Raw genomic sequence first — 26,623 nt, 5'->3', positions numbered from 1 at the left:
GATTGAGGCCCGCATTGCATCTTAGCACTGCATCTAAGCATCACTGGGCTCCCTGCTCAGTTAGGAGTCTCCTCCCTCTGTGCCTCCCCCCATGCTCTCTCTCATATAAATAAATAAAATCTTTTAAAAAAAGATACTAGTAAGACAGATAATGATACAGTAAAGAAAGCATTACTTGTGTTTTACTTAATGATAACACACAATCCTTTTTTCTACACGCAAAATACTTACATAAAATGAAATCTGCTGAACAAAATATAATTTTACTGTATTAAATACTAGAACTTTATACTTGTATCTTATTATTTTGTGCCATTAGTCATATCCAGAACTTTGAATGCTTAGAAGTCTCTAGGAACTAAGAATCAAAAAGTTTATTTTGGTTGGCATATTCCACACACTTCTAACTTTATGATAGTTTCACATTTCCCCTGCCAATCTTTCAATGACTACTTCTGCTTCTTTCTCCGTGTTTATCAAATAACTTAATGAGTGAATAGTTTATAAAATGGTTATTGTACAGCATAAACTATATTATAAATCTACATACAGGGCCTCCTACTATTCTAAGAAAAAGTACTGCACAGTGCTAGGTAAACAGAAACAACTTTATTAATACAGAATTATATTATCACCATAACACCAAGTGCATTAATAATTTTCTACTGATGTTGACTACTGGATCTTTGTTCCTATTCTAAAAGAGGGATTTATTAATGTGACAATCTCTTGACTTCATGCCCCTAACCTAATAATGAACTGTGAATGCCTGTAATTCCAAAACGACCTGCTATTTGTTTCACTAGCTCCATGCCTTTCCATACAGTCCTTTGAACCTGAATTGTCTGTCCTTTTCCAGCTGGCACTCCCCTTCTTACACAGCTATCATTTGTGTAGGTCTGTGACTAGTACCCTGCCTTCTTACATCTGTACTTGGGCATAATCCTACCTTTGCATTTAATTGCTCTGTGATAATTATTTGTAGATCTGTCTCTCCTACTAACCATGAGTTCTTTGATGGCAACACTCTCCAGAGTTTAGCACTATGTCTAACAAATAGCTTACACTGAAGTTCTTAGGAAGTCAAAGCAATGAGTGCTTATTACTTGGCCAGATATTGTTCAAAGTACTATGCCATATTAACTCATTTAATCCTTATACAACCTTATAAAGTTGGCATTACTCTTATTAAGCCCATTTTAAATAAACATGCACAGGTCCATATCTTCATTTTTAAAGTGTTATAGAATCAGAATAAAACATATGCTCAGCTTCCGATTTTGACATTGCAGAGTTCCATTCTAACCTACTAGGAGTCACAGTGATTCACAAACTGTTATCTGTAACTGCAAATCATCTCTACCACGCCTTCCCCCCCACACACGCTGATTCTAACGAGTCTGCTCCTCCTCAGTATTAACAATTTTATCCTAGAAGTTCAGAAGCACTCATCTGTTCATTCGTTCCTAATCTTTTTGTCCACTCCCTTCTTTTTCATAGAGCTGGGAGCAAATAACAAATTCATTTTTGGGATAGAGATTATCTAGCAGACAGCTCCGGTTTGAATTCTGGCCGCTGGCCTCTAGCTGAGTCACCCATGGGGTAAATTACTTCCTCTCGCGGACCCTCCGTTTTCCTCTTCTGTGAAACGAGACCCCTGAACTAACTGCCTCACGAGTCTCTGAGGACTCAATGAGTTGCAATGTCTGTCAGATAAAAACCTTCAACAAGTGTCAACAGCACACGCTGCTCCACCGCTGAGGCGCTCCCACTGACAGAATAAAAGCTAAATACTGAAGCTTGGCATTCAAAGATCTTCAGTCTGATTCCATTCTGCCTCCTCAGGAACGCATCTCCTGGTTGGCATATCCAACACTTCTAACTTTGATAGTTCCACATTTCTCCTGCCAATCCTTCAATTGTGAGTCCACTACTCTGCTACCCAATTCTCAACTCTTGCCCAGTGACCTGCAATGGAGCCTCCAGCTCAAGAGACGACCTTTCTGGCCTGTTTTCAAAACTCCGGTACTTTTCTACAAGCCTTTCAGGGTGCGACTCAAATCTCACCTCCTCCCCAAACTCCCCCACCCACCCCTGGGGTAACGTCCCCTCCCCCAAACCCCCGCAGCACCGGCACTGGCCGTTCCACGGGCCGTTTGGCATTCACTCCGCTTTGCAATGCAAATCATCTTCCTTTGGCCCCCGCAAAAGCGTGAAGTCGAAGGGTGGGGGTGTGTCCCCTTCCTCGTGTACCACACAGGCTTGCGGCGCCTCGAATGTGCACGAGTAGGCAATCTGCTGGGGCTACAAACAAGTTAGTCGCTGACGGGAAACTGGCCCCAAAGGGTACACGGCAGGCCGCCTGAAAGCCGGGCAGGTGCCCAAGTGTTCCGGCAGGAGAGGCCGCAGTGGGGGAGGTCCCCAAGGTTCCTCTGGAGGCGGAGGCGGAGGCGCGGGCCGGGCCGCGGCAAGGAGCGCACGGCTCGGGGAGCTCCTCCGGCGGCGCGAGGCAGGGGGGCGACAAGCGGGAGCGGGAGCGCGAGCGCGCGGCGCGGAGACGCAGCGAGTCCCCCGCCCCCTCACCTTCTCCTCCTCTTCCTCCTCCTCCTCCTCCTCCCCGGCGGAGCTGTAGGCCTCACAGTGGTGACGCGGGGTCATCCGGGGGCCCGTTACCACCCCATTTTCCTCAGCGCGCGGCGGCTGGGCGCGCGGGACGCGGACGGGACCGACTGAGGAGGGAGAAGAGGGGGAGCCGGGCCGGGGGTGGGGGTGCAGGCGATCGAGCGGGACGCACGGCTGCGGCCGGCGGGTCAGCGAACCAGCTCCATGACTGCCCCCGACCTGAGGCTGCCGCGGCCACCGCCGGCCCCGCTCCTCCAACCGCCGCCGCTAATGCCCGGGTGGGGAGGGGGGTTCCCTCTCGCCATAGGGCGGCGGGGGCCGGGGAGAGGCGGGGGGTGAGACCGGCTCTGCCCCTGCCCGGGAGAAGCGTCTCTGAGGGGAAATGGTGAAAAAGGGGGGGGGGAGGGAAAAGGAAAAAAAAGGGGGAAAGGGGGGAAAATAAGAAAAAGCGAGACCGAGACGCCGCCGCGTCCGCTCGCGGGGAAGGCGGGGGGGGGGGGGGAAGGTCCGGCTTCCTTGGCTCCGCCCTCGCGGACCGATTCGCAGGCCGCCGTACTCCCTGTAAACAGCGCTGAACTGCTCTCCGGCCCTCCCCTTTCTTCGTTTTCGTGGCCTTCACCGCCCGGCGAACGTACAGAGGAGTCCGGCAGAAGGCTAGGCTGTTGGAGACAGGCGGGGGAAGTCTCCAGTACCGGGGTGGAAGAAGGGAAGACCTTTCCCGCGGGATAAGGAGAGTCGAAGGTGCGCGGACTCGTTTTCTCGGAGAGGCGGAAGGGCACAGGCCGCTCGCGCTGACGTCAGACCGCCGCTAGCTGGCAGAGGCGAGCGGTGGCCGGCGGGTGCGCTGCGCATGCGCCCCGAGGGAGAAAGGCGCGGCGGAGGGTTTCGCTTGGGGTGGGGGTTCCGTCGGGATGCGCTCCTGGCCCGCCGCCAAGCCACCTGGGCTTATCCCACCTGATACGTCTTTAGGGCTTGGAAGAAAGATTTATTGGGAAGGGGCCGGTGTGCTGTTGTGTAAAGATCTTGTATTCTTTGTTGACCTCGCAAAAAATTATTACGTATAAATAGTATGGGTGGTGGTGACACACATGGATGGAGGAAGACGGCCATCCAGCCCAAGCACCGTCTTGGGTGTTAAAGCCCTTATAAAACGGTAAATTATGCTATTGGTGGCGGGGAACCTGCTTGGTCATGCGCTGAGGGAATTCTATTCACCAAACCAAGACGTCTGAGTATTTGAGTAGGTTTTATTACCAGGTCTTTAACGAGTGTATGGTGACGTATAAATGTGTTTTATTTGAGGTTCTTTTACTCACCTATGGTAATTTTTGGCTCATCTTTTAATTGTTTTAATTATAGAAATAGGATGTAGAATTACAGAAAGTTTTGAAAGAGGAAAGGGGAGAAAAAACCTCAAACTCAACCATTTACGGGAATAGTCTCCTTTGTATTTTCTATTTCTGTTTTTTATATGCTTATTTTACCAGTCTTTGAAAAAATTTGTATTGAGCTTATTTAGCTGGCCAGACTCCGTGGTAAGCTCTAGCAAACTGGAAGTAACCAAGACAAATACCTTATACTTTCATGGAGTGTACAGTCCAAACATTAATTAAGCTAATTATCACTACCTAAAATTACCGGACGTATTTACCCAAAGAATACGGAAACGCTAATTTGAAGGGATATATATACACCCATATTTATGGCAGCATAATTTACAACAAACTATGGAAGCACCCCAGTATCAATTGATAGATGAATGACTAAAGATGTGGTATGTATACATATATATAATGGAATATTGTTCAGCCATTAAAAGAATGAAATCTTGCCATTTGCAACAACAAGGATGGATCTAGATAGTATAATGCTAAGTGAAATAAGCCTATCAGAGAAAGAAAAATAAATGATATTGATGAAGTTTTGGAATTATAGGTAAAGTCCAGAGGCGATGACCAAGAAAGAATTCTTGAGACATCTTTGGCGCAAAATGGTGGTTTTAATAACCAAAGCACGGGGACAGGTCTCCCAGGCAGGAAGAGCTGCTGCCCCGGGCCTGTGAAGGGTAGCTGATACCTGGGAGCGGGAGGGGTTTGGGGATAGCTTACTCTCTAAGGAATTCTGGAAGCAAGGTTTCCAGGACCTTGAGGGGGCCAGCTATTGTTGGAGAAAGGTCACTTATTAGGGTCTAATAAAACCTGAGTCCTGAGACCCTTCAGATGTGTATTGGTGGGCCATGTGCTTGGGGGATGATTGTTAACACATATCTTGGGGGTTTAGAGATAAAGGGAAATTTCTAAAGGAATTTTTATGTGTTAAAGTAGACTTACAGGTTCCTGAGAGTCAGGCTAAGATTGCCTTTTGCCCTTAGCAAAGTATGAACATCAAGGCAGTTGAGTCCGGAGAGGAATGTCCCTTTGCCTCTTTCAAAGACTAGTCAGTGTGCTGCCCTAAGCTCGTGCCTTGTCCTCAACTAGCCCTGTGTTCCCCCATCAATATCACGCATTGTGGAAGACAGAAAATAGCCAACGAAGGGAAAAAAAAAAAAAAAAAAAAAAAAAGCAAACTCAACTATAGGGAATATATGGTTATCAGATAGGTGGGGGGGATGGGTGAAATAAGTGAAAAAGATTAATATTACACTTAACTGATGAACACTGAATAATGTATGGAACTGTTGAATCACTATATTGCACACCAAAAACTACTATAACACTGCATGTTAACTACATTTGAATAAAATGAAATAAAATTACCCAGTACATTGATTTGTAAAATGTGCATGGATACCCTTCCTAGAATACAAGGTCTAGGATGGCAGATCTTGTGTGTTTTGTTTCACTCTGTATCCCTGCATGTAATACCTCTCAGTATTTGATTACTGACTGAATAAAGTATTACTAGTATCAAAAGTATTTAAGATGGAAAATTGCAGACTGCCATGGAAACACTTAACCTTAGACTAATCAGGGATAACAGAGAAGGTTTCTCTGAGGAAGTGACATTTAAGATGAGACTTGAAACCATTGGGCAAAGAAGTGGGGGAAAAGTGATACAGGCAGAGGAAACAACATGAACAAAAGTCCTGAAGCTGAGATGTAAAAATCTCTGATAGGTAGTATACATAGCTGGTCCTGAGAACTGACAGGGAGAGAACTGAGGTCCCTAGGTCCATAGGACAGAGCAGGGAATGGGAAGCCCAGGAAAGATTTTAAGTGGGTTTTGTCCTCTTTCCACTTCATGTAGTCTTTTTCCATATTATTATGTAGTTTTCCTTCTGCATGGCCAACATTTTTCTGCAGAATACTTTTAAGAGGATAGCATTTTTACATAATATCTTTGGGAATACAGTATAATTACATTGTTGGACCATGATTTTTGATCATTTAGAATCATATAAATTCTACTTCTGGGTACGTAGCCAAGAAAAATGAGAGTATGTCCAAGCAAAAAATTGTCCATGTTGGGCACCTGGCTGGCTCAATCGATAAAGCACACAGTTCTTGATCTCAGGGTTGTGTTTAAGCTCCATGTTGTGTGTAGAGGTTACCTAAAAAACAAAAATTTTAAAAATCAAAAAAACTTATCCGTGAATGATCATAACAGCATTATTCATACTAGACAAAAGGCGAAACAACACAAATGTCCACCAGCTTATGAACAAATAAATATGATATATCTAAACTGGAATATTTGGCCATAAAAAGGAGGTACTGGTAAATGGTATAACATGGATGATCCTTGAAAACATAGTCCTTTGTGACTGGTTTCTTTCAATTAAAGTAATGACTCCATTTATATGAAATGTCCAGAATAGGCAAATCTATAAAGATAAGAAAGGATTAGTGGTTGCTAAGCACTGGGTGTAGAGATGAAATTGGGGGATGATAGCCAAAGGATGTTGATTTTCTTTTTGAGGACAATGTTCTAAAATTGATTGTGATGATGGTTGCACAACTCTAAATGTACTAAAAACCATTGGATTGTGCACTTAATTGGACTGAATGTAGTGTCAATTATATATCAATAATGCTGTTATCAAAAAATGAAAGAAACAAAAACAATCCAATTAATTGTCATTCCTAACCTTTTTTTCGATTATTCCTGGGTCCAAAGGTACTTACAGTTTTATGTCTTTTGTTGAATACCAATTTGCCTATTTCTTTGGCAGAGGGGTTGAACCAATTAAAATGTAACTGGGGACATTTAAAAGCTTCTAGCTCATTATATACTTAACCTTTTTGAAGTTTAGGTTTATTAAAGCTATCTTACTGTCTGTGAGGGGGCGAGTGACAACCTACAGTACTATAAATGTAATTTTTAAAAAGATTTTATTTATTCATGAGAGACACAGAGAGGCAGAGACACAGGCAGAGGGAGCCTGAGGAGGGACCCCATCCCTGGTCTCCAGGACCACGCCCTGAGTTGAAGGCGGCGACAAACCACTGAGCCACCCAGGCTGCCCGTAATTTCAAGTAATTAATAGGTGGGAAGGAACAAGTTCCAGTTGTCCTAACAAAAGCTATCAACATTTTTTTCTACACTATTCACTCATAAGAACTTACTTTTAATCATCGTCTCTTTTTTCTTAGTAACTGTGATATTGCTTTTACAAATGGTTGTAGTTGTAAAAAAAAATGGGAGGGGGCGTTTGAGGTTCCCTGAGAAAATAAATAAGGCATACGAAGAAAATATATTAAGATCCATGTAATGGTAGGGAATTCAGATTTTTTCAATTCTTTTAGAAATGTTTCCCTTTTATCCTAGTAGTAAAAAATAAATATCTTTCTACATGACACTTGAAAATAATAATAACCAAAATTTATTGATTACTTACTATGGACCAGGCATGGCGCTTTTATTGCATCCTCTCATTTTTGTCTCCACAGCACTCCACTATAGAAGGTAACTTTTGTTGTCCCCATTTTACAGAAGATAAAGAGGTCAAATAAATCTGCAAGACTGGTCACACAGCTTGGAGAGGCACAGCCACCATGCAAACCTAGCTTGTCTGAATCCAGAGCCTGGTGTGCTTTCAATTACTACCCTTTCCTAATACCCTGTGAGTATTTCTGGCTTGCATTAAATCTTTGAACAAAAATACCCTCTAGTTATTTTTGTATTGCCTTTAATCTTAGAACAAAAATTTTGTTATAAGGTTTTAGTTAGCAGTTTATATTTGTGTTTCTAGAGACCTGATTTTTACTTAAAAATGGGTTATTCAATTTTCTTAGACTTGTTTTATTCCATAACTGGAATATTGAATCTTGAAATAATAAACATGCCTTGCTTCAAATGGCGAGTGGTAGAGTAAGGAAACACCTAAGAAGCAGTGTTACTGTCATAAGAAAGGATCTGTTCTGAAATGCAAAAATAGAGCAAAGTGAGACCCCTTGGAACATCTAGGACAACTAAAGGGAGTCAAGTTGATGAGCACAAAGTGGTTTGCCATCCTTAATCTTTCAAGAAAAATAATTAGAAGTGCACTGCTTACATTTTTATGAATATAGAAGGCAAGGCTATTAAATCTTTATTGACAGAAATGTCTGGTCTCCTTTGTCTTAAATGAAATTTAAGGGTAATGTTCCCAGCAGACAATTTATGAAGGTACTGTCTAGTAGGAGAAATACCAAGGCCTACAGGAACAAAGGAAATGATTTATTGTCACTGTAATCATTTATCTTTAGCATCTGCTTACATTTAAAGATCATTTTTACAGCTTCCAAAATATGTTTTCATTAATCGTTACAGTGACAGAATTTAAGAGGAGTAAATCTCCCAAATAGACATCAAGAGGAAAATAGTCCCCATTTATCAAATAGTAGAAAGACCTCATACCTACTATTAGGTGCGGAGAAGTGCTTCGGCAAAAAAAAGTAAAAAATTCTAAAATAAGAAGCCACAAGCTGCTTTCCAGACTTTGAGCAACCCTGAATGTGAGCTGGCTTTGGGTTTCTCATTAGGTGCTTTTTTAGAAAGACCTCAGCCAGGTGAGGGGCCTCAGAAGTCAAATAGCAGGGACCTATTTGAAATTTGTAAACCAAAAGGTCTTCAGTAGAAACATTGTATTCTCTTATTGTTGTTCGAAGAACAATATACCATGAAAAAAAATTCCACTTTACCCTTTCACAGACTGTTTTGAATTCCTAAACCACCAAATTTAGTAAATTCAGAAAAAATCTTTTAAAATATATCTTACATAATCAAACTATCAATACACTTTGCTTCTTGTCAACCATTTATGGGGGATGTATGGAGAGAAAGGTAAACATCTTCCAAAGTATATTTTTAGTCCCATTACAACAGATGTTTACTGCAACCCTTATTTCTTCTGAGTAAAGGAAAAGAACTGTTTGGGGAATCAATTTAAATAATCCACAATTCGGGGTTCCAAGACTTCTTTCTCACATAAGTAAGAGAAACTTACTTATAAAAGAGACTTTTATTTCCAGAGAGTGATTTAGTAAATGCTGAGTCCCAATTGCATACGGGGCTCGGCACTGCTAAGAGATTAGAATGTGAGTCATAGATGGTCCTATTTGTAAGACATTTATTCACTCATTCCTTCTGTAATTCAGCAACATTTACTAGCTGTGTACGGGTGAACAAATTAATCAGCTTCTCTATAACTTGACCTCAGTTTCATCATCTGTAAAATGAGGGTAATAATATATCCCCTAGGTTTTTATGAGGACTAAATGGGATTTGTAAAAGCCTTAGAACAACACAGATAGGACAAAGGAAACACTAATTGTTAGCCTATTCTAAGAGCCTTTTATGTGCCAGGCTTGAGTTTGTTTTTTTTTTTTCTTTTCTTCACTTAATACAGTTAAGGATGGCCCACCCTCAAGCAGCTCTCAGCCTTGTAAAGGAGACAAACACATTAACATTGATATAACATGAGAAGTTTTATAATAGTTACATGCAGAATGCTATGGGAAACAAAGACAAAATTATGTTGATCAGATGGGGGCTTTTATAGACTTGCATGCAGCATTAATTATTTGCTGTGTATCAAATCTACAAAATTACACTTAATTGTGCAAAACAAGTATTTAGTATCTTACACAATTTCTGAGGCTCAGGAACCAGGAGTATCTTACCTAGATGGTTCTGATTCAGAGTCTCTAATGAGGCTACAATGAAGTCATTGGCTGAAGCTGAAGTCATGGAGGTCTTGGAGAATCTGCTTTGAAGTTCTCAGTAAAGTGGCTATAGGCAGGGGGGTCCAGTTCTTGCCGCTGGGCCTCTCCAAAAGGCTGTTTATGAACAGGCAGTTGGTTCCCCCATAACAAGTGATGAGAGAGACAGAGACAGACAGAATGTCAAGATGGAAGCTGCGGTCATTTTATAACCTAATCCAGGAAATGATGTCCTATCACTGCTATGTTCTACTCATTAGGGGCAACCCAACTGAGTCTAGGCTAGACCAAGGAGAGGGGAATTAAAGTTGAAGGGAAGAGTATCAGTGAATGTATTTTTAAAACCACAGATATGGAAGGTAAAGGAAGGATTAGCTAAGTCGACAGGAACAAACTCATGACAAGTGAGGAAATAGCAGAAACAAAAGAATAGGGAATTGAGGGAGTTTTTGTTCTTCCCATTTTAAAGATGCAGAAGCAGAGAGGTAAAGTAGCTTTCCCATCATGTGTTAAATAGTAAAGGGCAGAGCCAGGATCTGAACCCATATATTCTGGTTATAGAATCCAGATCTTATCACTACCTATATTAGACAAGGTTCTTCAGAGAAACGGAACCAAAAGGATGCATCTATGTCTATATCTGCATCTATATCTATGCGGAGAGAGAGAACAAGAGATTTAGTCTAACGAATTAGCTCACATCATTATGGAGACATGGTAAGTCCAAAATCTCCAGAGTAGGCTGAAGACTAGAGATCCAGAAAAGAGTTGCAACTCAGGTCCAAAGGCTACTGCTGATAGAACCCTTTTTTGCTTGGGAGAGGTCAGTCTTTCTATTATGGCCTTCAACTGATTAGATGAGGCCCACCCACATTATAGAGGGTAATCTGCTTTACCTAAAGTCCAATTTAAATGTTACATCTCATCCAAAAAAAACACCTTTGGGGGATCCCTGGGTGGCGCAGTGGTTCAGCGCCTGCCTTTGGCCCAGGGTGCGATCCTGGAGACCCGGGATCGAAGCCCACATCGGGCTCCCGGTGCATGGAGCCTGCTTCTCCCTCTGCCTGTGTCTCTGCCTCTCTCTCTCTCTCTCTGTGACTATCATAAATAAATAATAAAAAAATTAAAAAAAAAAAACACCTTTGCAGAAACATCTAAAATAATTGTTGACCAAATATCTAAGCACTACAGTCCAGCTGAGATGATAAAATCAATCATCATACCATCCTATATAGTAGAGATAATTTGGGGTTCAGATTGCAAAAGGCCCCAAATGTCAAACTGAGCAGTTTGTTGAATGTACCATTCAGCCGTTTGTTGAATGTAACCAGTGGCTCTCTCGTGGCTGTCATGTCTAACCACACATGATCTTGAACATCTGATATTGATGGAGTCTTCCCATAGAATAATTGTTAGAGAATGTATATTGGAATATTTTTCTATCATGCTTCATTATCAGTACTTTTTTAACCAATGAAAAATTTGTTTTATTGACATTATACTTTTTCCTTTCAATATTTTCCTTTCCAGTCCTCATAATTTTAGTAATTGGCCTTTCACATATTTCAAAATGTTTTACTCATTTAAAAAATATTTGTATTATTTATTCTCCCCATTTGGACTTTTTTCTCTTAACTTTTTCTTTTGTTTTTGTGCTTTATTTCAAGGATTCCTTTTAGCCATGCTCCTACCAGAGTGAAATGTGAAATTAGGAAAGAAGACAAAAATGTAGGTGGAAAAAAAGAACCCAGTTTGTATACCAGCTGGCCTCTGTGGTTCTAAAAGTATAAATATTGTTCAAGCATGATTTCTTTGCAGAGGGTGCATGAAAAGCTGTTTCATCCTTACTGCTGGAGAGATTTCCCTTTGTAGCTAACATAGAGCAGGAAACTCTTTACATTTTTCTTGGAGCCTCAGAATTTAAAGTCATAGTGGTCCCAGCCTGCTCTTTCAGCCCACTCACTCCATTCTGGGTCCTCAGTGAGGACAAGACACAGTTGGGGTGGGCAAGAGAGTCTTGTGAGGCCACTCAGAAGTGATCTGAATTATAGGTCTGTGGTTACATCCTGCCATAGCAGGAGAGAACAGGAAGCAAGGTCTAGATAACCTTGCAGAGTAAAAGATGCAACAAGCTGGAAGGCAAGCCAAACTGGACTTGCACAATATGTGGGGGCAGAGACCTGGTGGTACAGCATAAAAGAAGGCAAGAGTTTGGGAGTTAGTTCTATGGATATAGCCCACTTTTCACTTTCCCTCTTAAACACAGTGTTATATAACTTACGAGTTTCAAAACACCCATGGGTGGATAACACCACTAGGTAGTTTGGCACATTCTATTAAATGAGCAGATTTTGTGGGTGAGTGAAGAAGACAGCAGCCTTTGAAGGAGATGCTAGTTTCCTAAAAAAGAAACATTTGATGCATTAGTGCTACTCTGTGTTTTTTCTTTCCCCCTCCAGCCCCTGGTTGCTACTGATCATCCTACAAGCCCAACTAAGTGTGATTTCCATCTTTAGTGCTATAGGAAAAGGGGCATCATTAATAGCATGAAGAAACAAAGGTTTTACCAAAATCAGTTTCTTTTATTTTCAAACATATCAACACAAATATTATGTCAATGAATAAAGGAGGTTTTGATAGTTTAAACTGAAATTAAATGTAAACCATCTTGGAAATATCATTTTCCTAATTTACCTTGAAAGATTGCCACTGGAGGTATTCCATAAATGCTGTAAGTAATCCAACCTAAAGGAACATTCTTCTCCTTTTAATTGTGTTCCTTTGCATATTTCAGGAGGCTATTCCTAATATATTACTCATTTAAACTGTGTGATACCAGAAATTAAGATCCTAAAATCTAACTATATAAAAATACTCTTTAAATCAACCCATGTAGAAAATGATTGGCTAATTCTGACTTAAATCTTATTTATATTTATAACCACTTGCATTTTAAAGTTATATATATATATATATATCCCCCAAATTCACTACTGTATAAGATAATTTCCATTCCTGAATCCATAATGTCTTCTGAATGCTTAGGATAACTTTGGTAAGGAGGAAAAATAATGCTGCAGAAATATGGTGAGAAGAAACAATCTTTGTGCTAAAGAAACCAGTATTCTATAGGACCTTCCCTTCCTCCTACAATATCAAATATTCTCCATCATGCCTCTCAGAGATGGCCACTGATCAATTTTTATAGGTCCATTGGAACTTGGCCGCCTGGCCACCATCAGGAATTTACAATATACATATAAATAGGTAATGAATATTAAATGACTGATTTGAATGCCAAGTAAGTTTTTTTTCCACCCAGAGAATTGTTGAACAGACTTCCTATGACAGCTACTCCCACATACGTTATAATGTATGCACCATGTTCCTTACTGTAGAAAGTTACCTTTAAGGCCACAGAAACTAGATCTTGACTATATGAAAAAAACAAGGCTATCCATGTTATTAATAATATTGCTTTTATATTTATACATAGAATCTTGCTATTTGCCTTTGACTTTAATACATATTAGTACTATAGTTTCAAAAACTATTCAAAACCCAAGGAGTTAGTTATTCACTAAGTTCTCATTAGTTGCTGAATTCAATTTATAAAACTTTTATTGTCAAGTAGTAGCTGTTGATTTTTATAAGTTTGATACACATTAAACAAAGGAACCAAGGCAAAATACAATTTCTGTGCTAACAAAGCCAGGATCCTTTATCACAATACTAAAATTACCCCTAATGTTAGCAGTTAAATTGGAGTAAAAGCCAACATTAGAAAAGATTTTCAAAAGGCTTTTTTGAGTGGAAGGCTTTTTTTTTTCTTTTTGTATTAAGAGTTAACCATTTTACATTTAAAAATTCATTAAGGTTTGTTGCAAGCAACACACGTCCTCATCTTCCACAGCATAACCCAAGAGGTAGATGTCATGACAACAGGAATTTCTGGCTCTGAACATCCCCTGTGTAAATTCTGGCACCCCAATCCTTCTAGCACTCAAACTTTCTCCTTTCCCTTGGCAGGTCCTAGAAGAGTAAACTTGATCCGCTTGACAGCCATTGAAAGAATTTCATCTCTGTTCTCTGCCTGGTTGCTTCGGGCATAGCTGCCCTGCTGGCACTCTTCAGATGGATAATGACCTTGGTATGACACCTAGGGGTCACTGCCTCACAGTTTGTGCCTACCAGCCATCACCCCCTCATTGCTGATAGAGGATTAAGTCCCTTGTATTCAATATCTATGTTATTCTAGGTAAAGAGAGAATGGACTCAACTGGGGGACTTTCTCTGTCTTTGCTGATGTTATAATCCTTTCTTAAAAAAAAAAAAAAGATTTAATTGTTCATGAGAGAGACAGAGACACAGGCAGGGGGAGAATGTGGACTCGATCCCTGACACCGGGATCATACCCTCAACCAAAGGCAGACGCTCAACCTCAACTGCTGAGCCACCCAGGCATCCCTGTTATAATCCTTTCAATGAATTTCTAAATGGAGTGGTCTTGCTTTCCACTTTTATAGAGTTCATAGTGTCAAATTTTACATTGACACATGTCCTATGGTTCTTAACTCTTTTGCTCTGTCGTCAACTTCTGTGGCACTGGATCAGATAACATTTAAAGTGATACCACTTAACTCCTGAAGTATCTGGAACTTTGAATCACAACTATTCAGAGTTCCCAGCCTACTTTAGGTCACCCCTAAAGAAATTAGGAGGCAGTCTCTCTGTCTTCCCTGATCCATCCCTATGGAGAACACAGTAAGTTCCAATGTATTCTCTTTCTCTTCCTCTCCAGGTCTCTGACTCTCTTCCCATCTCTTTCTCAAGATCCATAAGAGCCTCTGGTGGCCCTACTTTCTAAAGTGCATAAGTAGAGAAAGCCCCCATGTTAAACTTAACTTTTACTTTTTAAGAGAAAAATTCATTTTCTGCCAAAAAGGAGTAGAAACATAAAAACCTATTTATAATATACTTATAATTACTCATTCATAGAATGTTAATGTAAATAATAATATGACTCTTCATGTAATATTATGGTTAGATCAATGAAAGTTAAGGAAAAATCCTTGCACCTAAAGATTATATTTGAAATCAATCTTTTCAGTTTTCTAAGTTTTATTTTTCTTATCAGAAACCATTTTGTAGGGGCACCTGGGTGGCTTAGTCAGTTAAGCATCTGCCTTTGGCTCAGGGCGTGATTCCGGAGTCCCAGGGTCGAGTCCCACATCAGGCTCCGTGCATGGAGCCTGCGTCTCCTTCTGCCTGTATCTCTGCCTCTCTCTCTCTCTCTAATAAATAAATATAATCTTTAAAAAAAATGAATTCAATAAACTCTTGAAGGCATATTTAAACACAACCTGGTACATTGTGTGGTACAAACTGACACTAATGTCAGTTGATTTTGCAAGCCACATTTACTAGTAAAAGCTGCAGTTATATGGGACTCTATTTGACTCAATAAACAAATATCCAAATGTGTATTGAGCACCAACTGTGTACAAGGCCTTGGGCTTAGTTAAAATTCTAAGCTGAGCAGAAGCCAACCACAAAAGCAGGGAAAAAATATTACAAACACAAGTATGCTAATGGGGAAATGTGAAGTGATTGTAATTTTAAGGGAAACCTGACAACAGCTATGCAAATGTTTTGTCTAACTTTTCTATGTATTCTGATGAAATACTTAGTTTCCACTTTCCTAAGTATTCTTAAACACTTTCTTTTATTCTAAGATCCTGGTAAAATCTTAGTGGATGTATCTCATCTCCCAGAGCTCTGTTTATTGCCCCTGATACAGGTTTACTGTGCAGTGGTACATCTACCATCTCTCCAAACATGTTCTGTACTCTTCTCTTAGATTTATATCAAGTTCCAAAATACAGAAAAAGAATCATCTGAGAGGTCTGCGCAATGATGGCCCTACATCAGGATAGTGCCTATGTTGTCAAAAGACTCAAAAATACAGATAACAAAGTGGCGACTCTATAATATAGAGAACCCAATTCTGTCCATCTTGTGACTTTTCCATCCTTAGGGAATTAGCTTCATTTTTGTGCCCGAAAATAGCTCACCACCACATCCTGATTCCAGCTCCCTTGAAGGAAAAAGAGTGAAGGAAGCACCTGACACAGAAGTTGCACATATCATTTGGCTTACATTCCATTTACTACACGGCCGTTAGCTATATTTGGATCTAGCTTAAACTATCATTAGTATGGAAGATGAAAGATATTGAGAGGACAATTAGCAAAGTCCACCACACACTCATATGATCTGGATCTCTTAAAAAATTGACTGTAAAGAACAACAACTAGCAGTTGGTGGTCTGGCTAATACATCACTTCCATCCTAGTTTCCTTTAGATTCTTATTAGTATTTAGAGTACTGGGGTGGAGGTAGTAAGAAAACAGTAAAGAAAAACTTAGACCTGATCTCAGCCCACAGTGCAGCAGTATACCTATGCTGACTGTCACTGCAAAAAGTGTAACCTCTGCACTGAGTGTCACAAAGAGCCAGATTACATTATGACTCCGATCACCTCACTTTGAGTGTACACTAACGCTATATGTTAAAGATATCGCTAATACAAATAAGACTATGGAGCTGAATGTAACCCTTTCCTATGTAGCTAAAATCTCAACTTTCAAATGCCCTTCACTTTACTTTTGTAGGTAAGGAGTCTGCCTGTTTGAGATCCTCATCCCCCTAGCTTCTTGCCCTGTTGATCTACTTCTATTGGTCTCCTGCTTCCTTGATGACCATCAGGCGGAGCTTCAACACTCTACGTGCATCCCACAGGAAGCCCTGCAGTCTTTAGCACATTCCACAGGATGTGCACTTCCTTCCTTAACTACTCTGAAAACTGTGGCTGATAAGTCCAGATTGTCTTGATTGGGGATCTCTCCTGATGGGAACAGAAAACTCCTCAACCCAAGTGTATCAGTGTGGGTGGAATGGCTGCTTATTGAAGGAATTCAGGGGATATCAGGGAATCTAATTTCAGAAGATAGAGTGTTCTTTCACGGGAAAGAGATAGCCATCCAAAAACTACTTTTCTGGTGTCAGATGATCTCTCATCTCTGCTCTTCTTGGTATGTCCATTTGTTCCATCTCCTCTACCCATCCATTTCTGATCCTTCAAAGGCTTTTGAGATTTGCTCCCCTCCAATTCTTATCTGAGACTTTGATTTGCCATGGTATCATGTTTGTCCGCAATCCTCCCATGGCCAAGAAGTCCTCTGCACAATTTGAATAGCCTCAATTTTTGTGTTTTGGTTCAACTTCTGAAATGAGAACATCTAATTGGCTCAGGCTGAGTCAGATGTCTACCCCTGGTTCAATCAGTTGTATCCAGGAAAGCAGAGACACCTGAGACAAGCATGACCAAAGGTTAAGTGGCAGATTCTCTTAAAATAGGCATGACCAAAAGCTCTTAGAATAGGCTTTGAGTGGGAAGATGACTGATTAAAAAGATGATAGGGCAGCCCCCGTGGCACAGCGGTTCAGAGCCGCCTGCAGCCCGGGGTGTGTTCCTGGAGACCCGGGATCAAGTCCCATGTCGGGCTCTCTGTGTGGAGCCTGCTTCTCCCTCTGCCTCCCTCTCTCTATGTGTGTCTCTATGAATAAATAAAAAGATTATATCTGTATTATATATATAAATTTTAATTTTTTAAAATTTATTTATGATAGTCATACAGAGAGAGAGAGAGAGAGAGAGAGGCAGAGACACAGGCAGAGGGAGAAGCAGGCTCCATGCACCGAGAGCCCGACGTGGGATTCGATTCCGGGTCTCCAGGATCGCGCCCTGGGCCAAAGGCAGGCGCCAAACCGCTGCACCACCCAGGGATCCCTGTATTAGATATATTTTTAATCCCAGTCCAAAATGGGCTGAGCAGAGTTGGGCCTGGAATAGTGTTAAACCTCTGGTTAGTTACAAAATACCATCTGACCAAATACCAGTACCAAAGGGTGGTCCCCTAAAGGGACTACAGGCACTATTTCCTCTTGCCTTCATCCACTTATGCTCAAGAATTGGCAGTTTCAGACTCTTCCATAGTGGTCTCAGCTTATAGAAATGTGGTGCATTTAAACACCAGGATTCCTTCTTATTTTGGAAACGACTTATTCATATCTCCTTTTGAAATCTTTCATGATTTCTATCATGTTCCTTTGAATAACCTGATCTGTGGGTATCATTAGAGACACAAAAATATGTATTACAAATTTATCTACAGTAGGAGTGGATTGATATTTCTGTGGGTGTTGAATCTTATACAATTTTAAAGTCATTTTTAAAGAAAAAAGAATATAAAATTATCAAGACAAAATTAGGTATGAAATTGATCCTCTATTTCAAATGAAATAGGAAATACAAGAGATATCTTTTTAATAAATTGTGCTACATTTCATTGGGCATAAAAATATCATAGCAATTTTATCAAAATATAAATTTCTAGGGGGATCCCTGGGTGTCTCAGCAGTTGAGCACCTGCCTTCAGCCCAGGGAGTGATCCTGGAGTCCTGGGATCAAGTCCCACATCAGGCTCCCTGCATGGAGCCTGCTTCTCCCTCTGCCTGTGTCTCTGCCTCTCATTCACACTCTCTCTCTGTGTCCCTCATGAATAAATAAACAAAATCTTAAAAATATATATATAAATTTCTAGACAAGGATGACCACTCTCACAACTTTTATTCAACATAGAACTAGAATTCTTAACTAGAGTAATTAGGCAAGAAAAAAGAGATAAAAGGCATCCAAATCTGAAAGAAGTAAAATGATCTCTGTTTGCAGATGACATGATACTATATATAGAAAACCCTAAAAACTCCACCAAAAAAAAAAAAAAAAAACCTGTTAGAGCTAGTAAACAAATTCAGTATGTTGCAGGACTCAAAATCAAAATACAAAAGTCAGTTGCATTGTTATATCCTAACAATGAACTATTGGAAAGAGAAATTAAGAAAACAATTGCATTGGGATGCTCAGCGGTGGAGCACCTGCCTTTAGCCCAGGGTGGGATCCTGTCCCATATTGGGCTCCCTGCTTAGAGCTGGCTTCTTTCTCTGCCTGTGCCTCTGTCTTTCTCTCTCTGAATAAATAAATAAAATTAAAAAAAATAATTGCATTTATAATAGCATCAAAAAGAATAAAATACTTAGGAATAAATTTAATCAAGGAGTGCAAGATCTATATATACACTGAAAACTATAAAACATTGATGAAAGAAAGTGAAGAAGATACAAATAAATGGAAAGATATTTTGTGTTCATGGATTAGAAGAATTAATATCGTTAAAATGTTCATACTACCCAAAGCAATTTACAGATTCAGTGCAATCCCTATCAAAATTCCAATGGCATCTCCACAAAAATGGAACAAACAGCCCTAAAATTTGTATGGAATCCCAAAAGACCCTGAATAGCCAAAGAAATCTTGAGAAAGAAAAATAAGCTGGAGGCATCAAACATCCTGATTTCAAGCTACAGTAAACAAAATAGTATGGCACAAACAAAACAGACACATAGATCAGTGAAACAGAATAGTGAGGCCAAAAATAAACCCATGCATATATGGTTAATTTCTGACAAAGTTGTCAAGAACATATAATGAGGAAAGGACAGTCTCTTCAATACTGCATGCAAAAGAATGAAACTTGACCCCTATCTTACATCATACACAAAAATCAATTCAAAATGGTTTAAAGATTTGAACCTAAGACATAAAACTACAAAAGACAGGGAGAAATCTCCTTGACATTAGTCATGGCAATGATTTTTTTGGATTTGACACCAAAAACAAAGGAAACGAGCAAAAATAAACAAGTGGGGCCACATGAAACTAAAAATATGCACAGCAGGGTGCCTGGTAATTCAGTTGGTTAAGTGCCCTATTCTTGATTTTTGGCTCAGGTTATGATCTCAGGGTCATGAGATCGAGCCCTGCCTTTGTAGACAGGTTCCACACTCAGCGGAGAGTCTGCTTTTCACCCTCTCCCTCTGCTCTTCCCTCACTTGTGTGCACGCTCTCTCTCTTTCAAATAAAGAAATAAATCTTTTAAAGAAAAGTTTTCATAAAATAAAAATCTGCACAGCAAAGGAATTGATCAACAAAATGAAAAAACCTACAGAATAGGAGAAAATATTTGCAAACATACATCCAATAAGGAGTTAATACCCAAAATATATAAGGAACTCCACTAGTTAGGAAAACAAAACAACAACAAAAAATGAAAAACAAAAAATTTTAAAATTGACAAAAGAGCCAAAGAAGACATACAAATGGCCAACATCTGAAAAAACACTCAGTATGTCACTAATCATCAGGGAAATGCAAATCAAAACCACAACGAGTTATCACCTCACACCTGTTAGGATCTCTATTACCAAAAAGACTCTTATCTTTACCAATCTCTCCCCCATTTCCCCCACTCCTGGGGAGATGTAGAGGAAAGGGAACCCTTGGCACTGTTGGCGGGAATATAAATTGGCACAGCCACTATGGAAAGCAGTATGGAGGTTCCCAAAAAATTAAAAGTAGAACTATCATGGGACCCAGCAATCCTACTTCTGGGTATGTATATTCCAAGGAAACGTGGTTATTATCTTGAAGAGATATATGCACTCCCATGTTCCTTGTAACATTACTCACAATAGACAAAGTATGAAAAAATGTTGTGTCCATCGAGAGATGATGGAGATATCTATCTATCTAATATATATATTATATATATTATATTTATAGGAACATTATGCAGTCTTTAAAAAGAAACATGGCAGCCCGAGTGTCTCAGCAGTTTAGCGCTGCCTTTGGTCCAGGGCATGATCCTGGAGACCCGGGATCGAGTCCCACGTTGGGCTCCCTGCATGGAGCCTGCTTCTGCCTCTGCCTGTGTCTCTGCCTCTCTCTCTCTCTCTCTGTGTCTCTCATGAATAAATAAATAAAATCTCTAAAAAAAAATTTTTTTTAAAGAAACAAATCCTGCCATTTGTTACTTTGATGGAGGGCATTGTGCCAAGTGAAATAAGTCAAACAAAGAAACACAAATACTGCATGGTATCATTTATATATGGAACTAAAGAAAAAATCAAATTCATATAAACAGAGTAGATAGTGGTTGCCAGGAGGTGGGGGTGGGGGAAATGGGGAGAGATTGATAAAGAACACAGGCTTTCAGTTATAAGATGAATAAAGTCTGAGGATCTAAAATATAATCTGGTCACTATAGTTCTTAATACTGTATTATATAATTGAAACTTGCTGAGAGTAGAACTTAAGTGTTCTCAAACAAACAGAGGTAAATATGTGAGGTGATGAATGTGTTAATTAAGTCAAATGTGGGAATCCTTCATAATGTATACATATATCAGATCACTTTATATACTTTAAATATATTACAATTTTGTCAGTTATAGCTCAATAAAGCTGAATAAACACACATGTGAAAATGACGTTTGTAAGCGTGCTGCTTGTTTGCTACACTGAGAAGAAAAAGACAAAAACCCCCAGATTCCTGGATCAACTCTGACCTACTGGATCAGAATTTCTGAGAGGAAGTCCTGAATCTGTATTTTAGCAGCTGCATTCTCAGGTAGTCTGAAGACCACATTTTGAGATAAACCTAAGTGACCTCTGTAGTGAATTAATAAGATTAATATTTTCTTTTTTGGTACATTTACTGGAGATTCCGATTATTATCACTGTCTGAAAGAACACAAATTTTGTATACAGATCTTAAGAGGAAGTTGTCATAAATTTATATTTCAATTTATCTGTTTTCTAACCAGGAAGAACAAGCCAATTGGAAGCTTCAAAAGAAGACAATGAATATCATAATATTTCACAGAATGTTTACATTAATTGGAGGAGAAAAATGCCCCGTCATTTTTCCAAACTGTAAAATAAACAAATGAATACTAAAAATGTAACTTTTTTGAAAAATGAGATTAACTTTTAAAAATTACTCCAAATGCTATAATGATTGTGAAACAAATATTGAATATGTTTTTAAAGTACAAAATATTTATAATACATGTATAAAGCATACACACACACAAGGATTTAATCATACTATAAATATATTTTGGTTAACCTTATGAGTTAATATTTTGAGTGAGGCGCACCTGGGTGGCTCAGTGATTGAGCATCTGCCTTTGGCTCAGGTCCTGATCCCCTGGTCCCAGGATCAAGTCCCACATCAGGCTCCCTGCATGGAGCCTGCTTTTCCCCTTGCCTATGCTGCTGCCTCTCTCTCTGTGTCCTTCATGAATAGATAAATAAAATCTTTAAAAAATATATTTCGAGTGAATTAATTACTGATGGATCCACATTAACTGTAAATATGCACAACATTCAAATATATACATCTGAAGAGAAGACTTATATTTACTTGAGACAGAAAAAGAATCAGTTAATGGAGTTGACTAAATTACATTACTGAACTAATTTGACAGCCTAAACTGTAATACTTTAGCAAAATCTCCGTGCATTTCATATTTACGATCAAAACATTCCTGATTTGAGAAAAAAAAGTCTTTCTTTAGAGCTTCAGGAAAGTACTGTTAAATAAACTGAGGGGACTTCCAGAGGTAGCAAAATGAGGGGAAAACCAGAGAATGATCACACTTTTCTGATAATTGAAAGTCAAACTCCTGGAACTTTCTACTCTGGTAGACTGAGGGTCCAGTTCCTCTTGGGCCTTGAAAATAAAGGGCAGAAGTATTCTCAGAGTTGGGAATCAGAAATCAGATTCTATGTGGTTGGAGAGGTATAAGTCAGCCAAGGATACAGAGTTTTTTAGAATGGAGCTTTCTTGGGACATGAATCATGTTTATTTTAGATACAAAACTTTCTAGCTCCAAATGGAAAAGAAAAATCATTCTTGATGAAAAATGTGTCTCTGCCAGAATGTTAGGAAACAACGGGGTTGTCCAAGCCCTGAGGCTCTGTGGCTCATTTGCAAAGTTCCCCTTCTTCATCTGCTTTCTGTGCCTCCTTCCCTTGGCTCTGTGCCAGTCTCAAATGCTCAGTTCTCCTGTTGTGCTAATGACAAGAGCATGTCTGGAGTGTACACTGCATTCTCCACATACATCCATGTGTCTCAAGAGGATCCTTGGGACACAGAAGGCATGTTGTGCCTGATGAAAGCAACCTTGTCTGAAGCCTGCTTCAGAACCAGTCATTAGACCATACCATAGCTCTGTGTTTCCGGGAAAGGTTCCCACGTGACTAGTAAAGTTGTTACATGATTTACAACTTGATTAAAACTTTAGTTGCAAACTTGAGCACATACACAATGCTCTATTTAAACCACTAATAAACCTACGTTATACTGAGTGGGGTTTGTATTCCTTTGTGTAGATGCAGTTTGCTATATAACGTTGTAAACATAAATTCTAGGCTCAAACAATTTCCAGATGTGGTGCCTATTCCTGCAGAGCCTCATTTACATTTATTTACCACTACCACGTTTTTTTCTTTTTAAGATTCTGTTTATTTATTTGAGAGAGAGAGAGAGAGAGAGCACACGTGTGGATGTGTGCACAAGTTAGGAGAGGGGCAGAGGGAGAGAATCTTGGAGACTACTCCCTGCTGAGTGCAGAGCTGGAGCTGGCGCTCCATCTGGGGTTTGATCTCATGACCCTGAGCCGAAACCAAGAGTCCACTTACTGACTGAGCCTGTGGGACCCAAGGAATTTAACAAAAATCCCCTACCCTTGGACAAGCAGAGCAGGACTAACTCCATTTTGTGCTACACCCACCATCTCCTGTATGACCCCCACATGACCTGCTTATTGCTTAAGGCACTCCCCCACCCTCGTCAAGCCGCTGAGCACACCCTTACCGGAAACAGGCTCATGTAGGAATACGGAACCCCTAACTGCCAAAGAATGTAAACCCCACCTTTTGCCCCACCAAACCTGCACGCCAATTCTGACCAGAGTGATAGGCTAGTTCAAACGGTCACTATAGGGTAAATTGTAATTCAATTGGCCACCTGCGTGTGGACTGACATGACTATGCAACTTTCTGTGTGTTACAATCTCATCGGCCACTGGCCCCTATAAAACTGCTAAGCCTCTTAACCTCGGGGTCAGCATCTTGGTGGTTTCTCAGATTTGCAATCTTGGGCACAACAAGCCACCCAGGAGCCCCACCACTACTTTTAAAGTTGGTTCCTAATAGAGTTTGAGTCCTTGGATCTGGAATACTATGATCTGATTTGTCTCCCCAAGACATAGAAACTGAAGCATATGGTGGCCTTCATGGGGAGCAGGGTTTCTCAACCTCCGCACTATTGATACCTTGGGCTAAGTAATTCTTTGCTGAAAGTTGTCTTCTACATTGAAGGATGCTTAGCAGTATCTGGTTTCCTCTAGGCCTGAAGCTTTGCTAAATGTAGTCAACAAGTTTTGTTTTGTTTTGTTTTGTTTTAAGATTTTATTTATTTATTCGTGAGAGACACACAGAGAGAGGGAGAGATACAGGCAGAGGGAGAAGCAGGCTCCTCGCAAGGAGCGTGATGTGGGACTTGACCCCAGGACCCCAAGATCACACCCTGAGCTGAAAGCAGACACTCAACTGCTGAGCCACCCAGGCATCCCTGTAGTTAACAAGTTTTGTTTTATTTTATTTCTCCCTTCAAGCAGTAAGAGCTGATCTGCACCTTCCCTTAAATGGAATACTGTAAGCCCATTTTTCCTTTAGGAACCCTAACCTAATTATTGCCAACTTTAGAACCTGAGCTCCCCACAAACCAGGAGCTTCAACCCACTGCTTTACATTTCCGCTTTTTAACCTATTCTGTGAGCTACCCCATATCCTTCTAATGAATTCATTTTATACTATTGATTCCCCTCCCTTCAGTAAATAGCACTTCCATTCTTCCAGATGCTTGGACCAGAAACTTTGGAGTCATCTTTCAATCCTCTTTTTTTTTTTTTCACATCCTATGTCTCTCAGGGTCCTCACAGGATACAAATGGCACAGTAAAGGGGTATCTGAGGAAAATACAAAAGATTGTTTGGAAATATGTGGTCCAGTAGAGGGAAACTAATAAAAGATGGTGAAGCACCCAAAAGGTAGTGGGAAGACTTTACTACCCCAGGTTGGAAGGAGTCTGGGATGGGGAGGGTTTGCCAATGCCTGCAAGAGCTGTAGCTATAGTAGACCATTGCCTAATAGGAGCTGTGGCCTTTGGTAGAGAAGGGTAGTCATTGCTAAGCTGTATGTGGGCAGGGAAGGAGCCAGGAGAATAAATATCCTGGCCTTGTTCTCCTCCTGCCCTCCAATCTCCAACTGTCTGAACCTAAGCAGAAGAGGACAGGAGAATCCAGGTGTGTGGTCTGTGGAGGTCAGACTTCCAGGCTATGGGAAGGAATGGTGCATAGATCTGAAGGGGCAGTTGGATAATCTCTACGCACTCTCATCAGCGAATTGGTCTGCTTTACCTTGAAATACATCCAGAATCCAACTTTCACTCACTACCTCCCTTGTTACTTTCCTACTCCAAGCCACTATTTCTCATATTGACAACTGTGTTAGCTTCCCATCTCTATCCCTTTACCCAGCTTTATATTTTTACAGCACTTACAACCCCCTAAAATATTATATGTAATTTGATAATTTGCTTATTGTATATATCTCTCTACTAGAATGTAAATTCCATGAAATCATAAACTTTATCCATTTTGTAATGCTGTTAAGTTCCTTATACAGTATAAGTGGTCAATAAATATTGAATTAGTAAAGTAATTAATCATAAATTTATCTGATTTGCTTTCTATTGCTTAAATTTGAAGAAACTTAGATTATTCAGGTGTGTAAATGTAATCTCATTTGGTTTTGAAAAGTTTATTTGTGCACATAGAAAAGAAATAAGGTATATTCAAAATATTAGAAATGATTACCATTGGAGAGTGGGATTTGGAGGTAATTTCCATTTTCTTCTTTGATTTTAATACTCCTAAAATATTTTACAATGACTATATATGATCCTTATAATCAGATAAAGAGAAATACCTTTATTTTAAAGTACAGACTAGGACTAAATCAAACATCTTCTAGAGAAGCTTGGCAATTCTTTTTCATCTCTTGGCTTCCCATCCCTTTCCTTGCCATGTCATTGCCACCTCTTCCGCTTTTCTGAAGTCTTTGTGTTGAATCCATTCCCCACTTTATCAACTCTGCTCTGCATCCAGGAAACTATGAGGTTGCAACAACCTGGCTCCCTCCCCTCTGGCTTCCATTTGGGTTCAGTTAATGGTTTTAGCTGAGATCTAGAGAGGGTGGGAGTAGAGTGGGTCAGATTATTTACTCTCCAGCACCCTCCTTACCAGTTCCCTGCAGGTGGGCTATATCCCTTTACATAAAGGCCACAGTTCTAGTCAGATAGTCTTCTCCAAGCAGCTGTCTCTGCACCCCCACCTTGCTCCTTCAGGCCTAGGGATGCGAGCCTTGGGGCAATGCACCATCCCTTGTTCTTCTTAATCCTTACACACAACTCTATTAACTCCCCTCAAATTATCCAATTCCAGTGCTTGGTGTCTTTTCTTCCAAGGTCCCAAGGAAGCATTCAACTTCATCCTCTTCCAATCACTCTTAGCAAATGGCCTTATCTCATTAGCTTTTCTGAGAAGGTTGAGGCCTTCTTCTATCAGCTTTCTTGGCATTTCTCAAAAGCCTGTGTACCATCCCTTTACTAATGGTAGTCCATGTAATGGCCCACTGTCACCTCTAATCCTTCCTGACCTCTCAGAGCACCTAACACATCTGGCTTATGGCAGGGCTCCACCCTGTTTTCCTCTAAGAACTTTTTATAGAGAACAAACGAATGGTCACCAGAGGGAGGTCAGTGGGG

General features: G+C 40.2%; 1 protein-coding gene and 1 long non-coding RNA gene across 6 annotated transcripts in view; one reads left to right on the top strand and one right to left on the bottom strand.

Annotated features, from left to right (window-relative positions):
• The window catches only part of CCNI (cyclin I), a 46,897-nt gene extending 43,725 nt beyond the window's left edge, over positions 1–3,172 (bottom strand). For 2 of the 3 annotated variants that reach the window (XM_025998228.2, XM_072745428.1), the window contains exon 1: positions 2,584–3,172. Coding sequence is in view for 1 of the 3 variants with exons in the window: in XM_072745428.1 (XP_072601529.1) it covers positions 2,584–2,658 (75 nt within the window). In the remaining 2 variants the exon portion in view is untranslated. The remainder of the gene's footprint in view (positions 1–2,583) is intronic. The other variant, XM_072745427.1, reaches the window with a different exon arrangement.
• A 52-nt stretch (positions 3,173–3,224) lies between these two features.
• Positions 3,225–22,076, top strand: LOC112919718 (uncharacterized). 3 transcript variants are annotated; one of them, XR_003234950.2, is made up of 5 exons: positions 3,225–3,363; positions 7,512–7,684; positions 13,794–13,914; positions 16,439–17,338; positions 18,310–18,884. It is a non-coding gene; the product is annotated as an uncharacterized lncRNA (long non-coding RNA). The 3 variants fall into 3 exon arrangements; XR_003234951.2 differs by lacking the exons at positions 16,439–17,338; positions 18,310–18,884 and adding an exon at positions 21,552–22,076; XR_003234949.2 differs by lacking the exons at positions 16,439–17,338; positions 18,310–18,884 and having other exon boundaries at positions 13,794–15,248.
• The last annotated feature ends 4,547 nt before the right edge of the window (positions 22,077–26,623 follow it).

This window comes from Vulpes vulpes, unplaced genomic scaffold (assembly GCF_048418805.1).
Source record: "Vulpes vulpes isolate BD-2025 unplaced genomic scaffold, VulVul3 u000000899, whole genome shotgun sequence".
NCBI lineage: Eukaryota > Metazoa > Chordata > Mammalia > Carnivora > Canidae > Vulpes > Vulpes vulpes.
Note: the sequence above shows the minus strand (reverse complement) of the source record. Positions and strands in the feature narration are given on the sequence as shown.